This window comes from Solanum verrucosum, unplaced genomic scaffold (genome assembly GCF_900185275.1).
Source record: "Solanum verrucosum unplaced genomic scaffold, falcon-dt-bn FXZP01000040.1, whole genome shotgun sequence".
Lineage (NCBI taxonomy): Eukaryota > Viridiplantae > Streptophyta > Magnoliopsida > Solanales > Solanaceae > Solanum > Solanum verrucosum.
In genome coordinates this window covers 1862131-1872420 of record NW_026020323.1, presented here as the reverse complement: position 1 = coordinate 1872420, position 10290 = coordinate 1862131, and the positions used below count along the sequence as shown (strand labels likewise).

Below are 10290 nucleotides of genomic sequence, written 5' to 3'. Positions count from 1 at the left end.
GAGGAGCAACCACTGTTTCACCAAGTCAACCCTCAATGAGGCACATCTAACATCTTCAATGATATTATAACAAACATTCAGGAAAAAATACACAAATGTCAAATGATACCAACATGGGATATTATCAAACAAACTAAAGGAGAATTGGACCTAGGCTAAAAAGGATATTATCAAACAAACTAAAGGAGAATTGGACCTAGGCTAAAAAGGAGGCACATAGGATAATTTGTTTGGGCCGAATGGACATAAAGGAAGTTATTTGGAAAAACTGCGTAATCACACATACATCACTATCATATATATTATATTTACCTCTAGTTTAAAACAATTACGTATTACCACTTTTAATATTTATATCATATATATTAAAAGATTTAATCAGATACACAAATTCCTTAAATATAGTATTGGATAATTATCTTAAATTTAAACTCCTTAATTAATGGTCCATTAACAAGTTAAACTTTTTCTATTCCCATCTGCCGATATTGTTCCCCACCTCCATGTCCAGCATCCCACTTTCTTTCTTCATCTTCTCCCTCTTTATTTCTTCATTCTCTCAATACATGTATGCATGTTCACATCAATATTTTACACATAGGTTTGTTTCTATTGTTTTATTATTCTCATGTATCTTGGTTTTGTATCTGAGTTAATATTCATAATGTTCTTAAGTTCAATTTTAAAAAGTTTAACAAGTTAGGTTTTATATTTTTTGATTTTTTTGTTTCTCAAACACTTTAATGGTTGATCATTCTCAAAATCGAATGATTCTTGTTAAAAGTGCTACACATTAACAATATTATACTAAATCAGACAACTTTTATTTGTTTATTTTTACTCATGAACTTCTCATTGTAGGGACTGACTCTTCATCCATCAAAATTCAAGCCGAAAATAGATATAAGTATAGGAACGACCCAATCAAGATGGAAGAATAACGTCAAATTTTAATTAACAGAACAAACACACCATTAGATGCAACAATGTTGGATACATCAAATTAATAAAAGATACATGAAATTAAAATTAGATCAAATAAATAGATACATGAAATTAATACTAGAAACATATAACAAATACACTAAATAAATCTAGATACTTCTATGATACATATGGATATACATGTATGATGATCATGCATCTAATTGTTTAGTTTGTTGGATACATCATATATTGATAATAGATACATCAAATTAATGGGTTTATTATTTTGAGAGTAATAAAATGAAATTAATCAAATTACATGACTAAGATATACATGTTTTTTTTGTGTGTTTATTAATAATATTAATGAATTTATTATTTCAAAGAATAATAAAATGAAATTAATAAAACATAAATACACTCCTTGATTTCCGCCTTATATTAAGAGATTTGATTAATTTAAATTTTCAAAATCAATTGTCCATGTAATCTGAAAATCCTCAATTACTTCTCTAATTAAGGAAATCAGTTATAACCAATTAATTTAAGCAAATAAAATATGTATCTCAATTTTAAAATTCGGCAGATACATGGATCTCACAGATTTCAACTCGTATATCCTAATTATGAAATATGGTAGAGGAAGTAATATTTAAAACTATCGAGAATCTTAGTAATTAGGACCTAAACTAGGGGGATTTATGTAGTTTGCCCAAGTTATTTAAGAGTGGGCTATGAAGAGTTTTTGGCCAAAAACATCCTTAAACTATACCCCAAACTTAAATTACATCCTTAAAATATCTTTTTTTGGCAAAAAAACATCCTTTAAATATTTGAAAGTTAACCATTTTCATCCTTCTGTTAGATATCTTCAAAAAACTAAGGGATCCTACAAAAACATGAGTAGTTCACGTGACTATTAACAAAAGTTTTCTTCCATAATTTCATTACATGCTATAAGAAGTTCCTGAAAAAAAATATTAAAATCTTAGCCACCATTGCTTACTGAAACAAAAATTGTTTGGAAGGTGTGATGATACATGATTTGCTTTTTTTCTCATTTAGTAACTAAAAGAAGCTGGAACTTAATTATCTTTACCTTTTTCAAAGCCAAATTGTGTTTAGATCAATAAATTTTTGGGCCAATCTGATATTGAAGTGACCAAAATATTGATTATGTCTCACATTTGAGTTTCATTCTACATTATTAGAAGCGGAAATCTCCAACAAAAGCCGCTTCTAGCATATTAAATTGAGAAGAAACATATTTCAACTAATAATATTTTTAATATCAAATTACATGAAAAATAAATGAAAAAAAAACTGTCAAATTAAAAGATTTTGCATAATGCTAAACTCAATTACAGAAAAAGTTCACAATAGTATTTTTGGCGTATCTAAGAATAATAATTACAAAGGGATGACTTGATTTTTGTGGGATCTATTAGTTTTATGATAAATTCAAGTAGAAGGATGAAAATTGCTCACTTTAAATACTTGAAGGATGTTTTCTGCTAAAAATGATACTTTAAAGATGTAGTTTAAGTTTCGGGTATAGTTTAAGAATGATTTTGGCCAAAAACTCGGGCTATGAATGTAATTATTATTATTTTTGTCTAGTAAGTGTAGTTTTCCCTTAATATTATTGCTTTATGAATTTTGCACTATTGCATTAAAAAAGTTGTAAAGTTATGGCTATCTAGATTAGAACATTTGACCTCTTATGACAAAAAATTTAACTACACCAAGTAGACAAGAGTGTATCTAATACAAAATCATGCTGATAAATAACAATTATACGTTCTCCATGAATAATCCCACCACTTGCGTAAAATATTTTATATGTTACTATCCAAAACAGTGTGCCGCCCTGAGCTTCCAAATTTTGGATCCACCATAGATGGGAGAAGGCAACAAACTTGGAACCTCACTTATGTGACTTGTTTTTTTAATTCTATCAGATTCACAAGACACTCAAAATTCTTTTAAAGAAACTTCAATTTAGAAGTTCAATATTTTCATTTCACAATTTATACCAAAAGATATGAGCAAACAAAGCTTCTTCTTTTTTTTGGCAATTTGGTTGATTTAAGTCATAGTCCAAGTCTAATATATCCATATCCAGCATTAAAAGAATTGTCCCCTCCTCTATTTATAACATCGTGATATAAACCACAAATTCTTGATTGACAATAAAAGTAGTGGACCAGTTTGAAGAAAAAATTGTTGAAAAGACAAACATACATGAACAAGTAGAGGAAGGCAATTAAAGGATGAAATCAATCTTGATCAAGTGTGATACATGAACATATTAACATAATAACAATATAATCAAACAACAGAATCAATCAATCAATCATTTACAGTACAAAATAAATCATAGTTTTCTCACACAACATAAACTAAAATTAAACGAAATCATGTGAATAACTTAATTAAGATATGGAAAATCTTCTCCTCCTAGGCTTAGTAAGATCTAGAGCAGCATCATCAACAATATTCGAAGTGTCCTTTGATCCATGTTTAAAGGGATTGAATTTGCCTAATGTTTTGGAGACAGAAGAAAAGAAGGTTGTTTTCTTCAAACTCCCTTTATGACTAGCTGATGTTCCTTGAGTAGAAGTTGTTGTTTTCTGTATATCTGCTATATACATCTTCATCTTTAACAACTCTGTTCTTAAAACTTCATTTTCCTTTACGAGGGAAACATCGGCTTGTAATTGGTTCCTTGTTGCCATGGCTTCAGGCATGTTGTTATTAGTATCATCTGCTGCCCCGCTCCTTATCTTGAGTTGATCGAAATAGAGAGCATGAAGTACTATTTGCACCGGCAAACGTTTGTTTTGAGAAGCATGGACTCTTGCTTCATGTGATAGTTTCAGAGGATCCATCACACTGCACACTTTTTCTCTTTCAATTTCATCCAAATGTGGATGTGCCTGCAATTTTAGCACAAAATATGTTGATTAATTGCTGTGTTTGGCGTAATCAATATAATTGTTAACGTCTTGTAGATACTCATATACATATATATTTAAAGATCTCACCTTCAAGTAGATATCAACAGCTCTATAAAGATCATCATCGGCCTTTCTCGCGCCCTTAGGAACCAAAATAGCAATTCCATTGAATTTTGATATACTGAGATCTCCAAAAGTAGCGATTTCACCAAGATATGCATCGACAGTCTTTGCAACTCTCTGCATTGCCGTGGTACAAACATCTCCAAAATCACCACCTTTAAACACTGCTACACTCTTCTCTTTCTCCATAAATCCAGAAATGATTCTCCTAACGCTCTCAAGATCGAATAGTCTTTCTCCATCATAAGTAAAAGACAACACTAACAGATCGTCGACTGTCACATGTTCTAGTATTGCTGATATCCTTTTCTCTAATTCATTCTTGCAGCTACTGGTTGCTCTTAAGAAAATAGCTGTACGCAGGAGACAACACAAGAAATTGATTGGAAAAGCTGCTTTCTCCGCAGGCAACAGAGTCACAATCGACTCCAGAAGTTCCCGTTGATGCATTCTCATATCTGAATCCTCTGGTTCCATTAATCTCGTGTTGTTTCCTGAGTGGTCACGTACAAGATCACGAAGAGATCTCTCTGTATATGTGATTATAGCACTTGCTATTGTTAACGCTTTTGCCCCACGAGCTTTCATTGCAACAATAATTCTCTCGAAAAAAGCTACATCTAAGATAGTTAACTCTTCCGTCCACCAATTTGGTGGTGATCTGCTAGGAAAATTCGCTTCCACACACGCCTACAAGGATATAATTATAATTAAGTTGAGTCTATCACCTAATCACATTAGAATAGATGATGTATAACTACCTTAGCACCGGCGATGTCAACACATCTTTGAATGATATTGAGATCATGTGCAAGAGGAAGAAGATTTTCACATGACTTTAACACGACAAGTGCACCAGAAAGGCTAGTCAAGGCAACTTGAGCTAGAAAATCCTCTGTTCGGCTTGCGAGATTGTTGTCACAGTATTTATCAGTCATTTGAAGATATTCAGCAGCACAACGAAGAGCAGCAACGTTATGTACTGTGATTTCAAAGTTAACTCCGTAGCAGAACTTAGCTGCCTTCTCAAACATCTCTGGCCCTCCAGGAATATCCGATAAGTTTATACGACTTACATCACTTTCTTTAGTATCAAGTATAAGTTTCCTTATGTAATTGCTCTTTGCTACTAGCATGAACTGACATAACAAAAACAGCAACATTAGTTAATTGTCATTGGAATTGCTGCTAAATATCATTTTTGGTGCAGTGGTACTAGCTAGCTAGATCTTGAATGTGTACATACCTTGTGAAGATTAAAGTTTGCTTCACCTACTTCAACAATAACATCAGTTGGAATTTCTTGTGAAAATACCCTGTAGCATGGACTATAATGTTAACACAAAACAAAACAGATATATTATGAATACATGAAGGAAAAAGATTAATTAAGAGATAGTAGTAGTACCATTGGCCAGTTCTTTCCATTGCAGCAGAAAGTCTATTGGTATTCTTGAGAGGAATAGCCATGTGAGATTTTAGTGCATAGAGGGAAAGTTTTATGTGGATATAATAAAACTAGGGGTCTTATTATAAGATATATAGAGAAAAGTTGGTTTATCTTGACGTGGCTTTTTCATCCTCTTTATTTCTATTTTCTAATATAATCTAAAGTTATATTGTATCTACTATGCCTTTTTGGATAACAAGAGTAACTTTTTTTTATCTTTACTAATAAAACCTATCATAGTCTTGTAGTTTTCGAAACTTATGTCATTGTCCATTCTACCCCTCAATTAACAACAACTATACAACAATTTTATCTTTTTAGCTTTTATTGTCACTTTTTTGTTATACTCCCTCCCTCTGTCCCTAATTACTTGTCTAGCTTTTCTTTTTTAGTTGTCTCTAATTATTTGTCCATTTTGACAAATCAAGAAATGACAATTTTTTTTTACCTATTATATCCTCAATTAACTACTTTGAAAAAGGTAAAACTTTTTGAAAATTGTAAATTTTTAATTTATCTACTTCATAATGAATAGGGATAAAATGGTAAATTCACTATGACAATCATTTTTTTTTAATAGGTGTGTCAATTCAAAAATAGACAAGTAATTATAGACAGAGAAATATCGTACCTACTCTGCCTTTTTGGATAACAAGAGTAACTTTTTTTATCTTTACTAATAAAACCTATCACAGTCTTGTAGTTTTCGAAACTTATGTCATTGTCTATTCTACCCCTCAAATAACAACTATACAACAATTTTATCTTTTTAGCTTGAATCTTTTTGCTTTTATTGTCACTTCTTTGTTTGATCTTGACTTGTGTCTTGGATCAAGTGCACCAAGTAAACGAGAACATTATTAAATTACCTATAGTAAAACTAAACTTATGTGAATTTCGTCGAATATGTATGCAACAATGTTTTCGGCATGTTGTATGGGATAAAAATCGAGTTTGGTAGGTAGATTTATACGTTTCGACACATAAAAGCATTATCTTAATTCTATTTGGATCAGGGTTAGTATTTCAATTCTCGATCCATTAGACAACAACAACATGATATAAATATATGACATGGGGGGTTTGTCAAATCGGTGATATCGTGATGTTTGTATGTGATCTGTGGCTACAAATATTGTTTTCACTAAACCTTCTCCCCTCGATCTTTGTTTATCACCTAGTCGAGGGCTCGAGGCGAGCTCTCAACAATCTTCGACCGCACACCATTCCAATTGGCCTAATTGCCCCAAAGCCAAATCAATAATTTGATTGATTTCATATTCTTCTTCTTAGAATAATCAATATTTTTTAAATTTATTCTTATTTTATCGACTAAGTCAAAAAGAAAAGAATTTAATTGATCCTAATTATCTTTAACAACCCTCATTTCAAGAAAATTTAATTGTTCCTGCAGACACATAATTTCTCCGATAAACACATGTAGATAATTTATTCTCAATATATATATATATATATATATATATATATATATATAACCTTAAAAGCATGAACTCCTAACTTGAATGTTAAATTACTATAATATTCCTAACTTAGGTTTTGACTTTTTCGATGAGTTATGACTTTTCTGATAAGTTGTGACTTTTTTCAAAGGGTTGTGATTTTTCGATGAGTTGTGACTTTTTCAAAGGGTTGTGATTTTTCGATGAGTTGTGTCTTTTTCAAAGGGTTGTGATTTTTCGATGAGTTGTGACTTTTCCAAAGAGTTGTGATTTTTTCAATTAGTTGTGACATTTTCAAAGGGTTGTGACTTCTCGGAAAAGTCATGACTTTTCAGATAAGACACAAAAAATATTTGTTCATGCTACCCTTTGTTGGCTATAAATACAGGGGCTTCTTCTCAATTTTCCATCACAATTTTTTTAATCTTCTACTCTTCTTCTTCTTGTATTTCAAATTTTTTTGTGTGATTTATTATTGTTGAGAGAGTTCGAAGTTTAGCGGAATATGATGTACCACTATTTTGATGACGTAAGTCGTTCTATCCTAAGAGGGTATATTCCATAACATCGAGTACTTGAGGGAAGTAATTTTGATGATATAATAATTTTTTTCCCTTAATATATACATTATTAGTATGTAATGTTTCAATATACAAAGTTAGCATGATGTAGTCTAAATTCATTTGTTTTTGTTAACAATTTCTCTTATAATGTAGATATATGCTTCTGAATATCTTTTTCTAAAATTTAGAGAATTGTCACGATTTATTTTTGATGCTCAAGACAAAAGAATGACTTTTTTATATTAATGTTACTTATGTGATTTAGACTCTCAAAAAATTTGCTTCAAAATAGTTATTACTATATAAACATTGCCCTTTTGTTTTACTTATTTACTATTTCATAATATTTTAGTATTTTGGATGAAGAAAAGTTCATATGACTTGTAATAACCCCAATTAAAGTTTGTATTAGTTTAATTTTTATTATTTATTTAATAGTTAATTTTATGAGATAAATATTTTCATTAATGAAAATATATATTTACATTTGGGTGCATGGGTATTTGTATTTAAATTAAAGTATTAGAAATGTCACAAATGTATTATCAAGTTAACAACTTCTAACTTAAAAAAATATTATTTTAAAATGTTTCGAGTTCTTTTTTTGAAAAAACAAATCTCACAACAAATGTGAAAATATGTGAATATATAAAATGTAGTTGTTCTCTTTACATGCTTATATGACATCTAAACAATTTGACATGGAATACACAAGCAAATCACATCTGGTTAGATGACAAGAAAAATACAAAACAAATAATGTCTATAAGGTAATATTAGTGAGATAAGACTAACTACATGATTGAACCTCATCAAAGTGAAATAAATATATACATTATTACATTTAACTAATAAATTTTTCATTCACCATCTTCATAGGTTTGCGTGAATAAGATATATATATATATGACGATTACTATAACATATATTTTGAATTGATAATCACGTGCAACACACGTGTCAAAAAACTAGTATATATATATATAGATATAGAAAGAATAGGAGCTTGAAAATAAATATCCACCTCTAAGAATGCAAGTTGAGGGAATATGCAAAATATTTAATAAGTGAAAATGACGGGACGAACGAAAGGCGAAAGTTCTAATATTTAACCTTATCTTTGTTTGAAAATATTCCTTTTGTTTACGTAAAAATAATGATACTGTTACTATTTTAGGAGTCAAAACTAAATTTTTTGATTTATACTATTTTATTTGTATAAATTTATGTCACACTTTTTGCGTCTTTAGATTCAAATCATCTAAATTTTAAGGGTATAGTTCTAAATCTATTTTGAATCATTGGAAAAAAATACAAACTTATAATATTCGCGTCCTTTTAATTTATTTATCTTTTATTCATTTTAGTTTGTGTTTTTTTAAAAAATATTTTCTAATTTGACAATTCTCTAATTTTAACATTTCACATGATATTTCAAAAGACCAAAAAAATTAAAAATATTTTAGTATGTGATACATATCCTGAATATAAGATCATAAAACTAAATTTGTATATTTTTAAATTCTATGCCTAGATAAACTAGAGACACATAAATTAAAGGCATAATACATAAACTTCTCATTTAGCTTAGTTTTATCTATATTTATTTATTTATTCAACTTTGAGTGTGTATAAGTAGACACTTAAACTTATATATAATTTAACAAGTAGATATGTACGTCCTACTTAACGTCTTAATTGGCAATTTGCATTCTACACGACATTTTACGTGATGTCCTACAAGTATTGTATCACGCGTAGAACATGTGTATATACTTATTTATTTTTATATAAATTTAAATGTCTACTTTTGAACAGTCAAAGCTAAAATACATAAATGTCAAATGAGACAAATAAAATACTTAGTCATCAATTTGGCCTTCACATGTTTTGGTTGAGTCTTCTATTTTTACATCCTTTGAACTTTTTGAAATGTCATCTTCCTTGATAAAAGTTGTTGAAGCTTCAACTTTCAAATTTTTTTTTTTATTTTTTTTCATCTTTTATTTTTAATTTGTTTGTTGATATTTTTTTTCAAAATCAGATTTTATAGAATAAGTAGTGAATAAAGAAAGTAGTTAATTAATGAATGAAGTACTCTCTCAATGAAATTAATTACTTGTAGATTTCCTAGGTTAGTCAAAGTAAATACATTTTCAAGATTAATTAATTAATCAATCAAGGATATAATGAACAAATTATAAATTTTATAAAATGACATATATTATGATCCAGCTATTTTTAGAAAGGAGTGACTTATAATATGGGACGGAGGGAATATTTATATATTATGTTTACACTAAAATTGAGAAAATAATGTTTTTGTATAATTTAAAAAAGGAGTAAACTAGAAGGTTTGGGAGTCATAAGAAAAGGACAAGAGAAGTAAAAACATGGAAGAGGAGAGTGGGTGGGTGGACATTTCAAAGAAGCAAGCAAAGGGAGTAAAAGGGAAATTCAATAGTACAATTTGCCAATAATGTTTTTTTTTTTTTGGCTTTGTGTTTTCACACATATTCAGTATTTGATATTCACATTGCAACTGGTTATTCTTAATTCACATCATATAAAATCACATTTAAACGAAAACACTTCCTACCAAATATCTTTTTTATATCTAAAGCTTGAACTCACAAATTCTAATTAAAAAAAAATAGTCTCATCCGCTCCGCTACATCCTCGGATAATATTTGTGAAGAATGTTAATCATTTTTGGGTCGTAGTATTTGGTTGAATTAACATAATAAATAAAGAAAAAGACAAAGAATAATAATTGAACAACCCCAATCCATAGCTCTATAATAGGC

The 10290-nt window shown here is 29.4% G+C and overlaps 1 protein-coding gene across 1 annotated transcript; it reads right to left on the bottom strand.

The window, feature by feature from the left end:
• Positions 1-3215: 3215 nt before the first annotated feature.
• Positions 3216-5543, bottom strand: LOC125835426 (root phototropism protein 2). Its single transcript, XM_049514553.1, has 5 exons — positions 5419-5543; positions 5257-5326; positions 4772-5149; positions 3975-4700; positions 3216-3866 (listed from the first exon to the last, which is right to left on the bottom strand). Exons 1-5 carry the CDS (start codon positions 5478-5480, stop codon positions 3363-3365), a joined length of 1740 nt encoding a protein of 579 aa, XP_049370510.1. The 5' UTR covers positions 5481-5543; the 3' UTR covers positions 3216-3362.
• Between the last annotated feature and the right edge of the window lie 4747 nt (positions 5544-10290).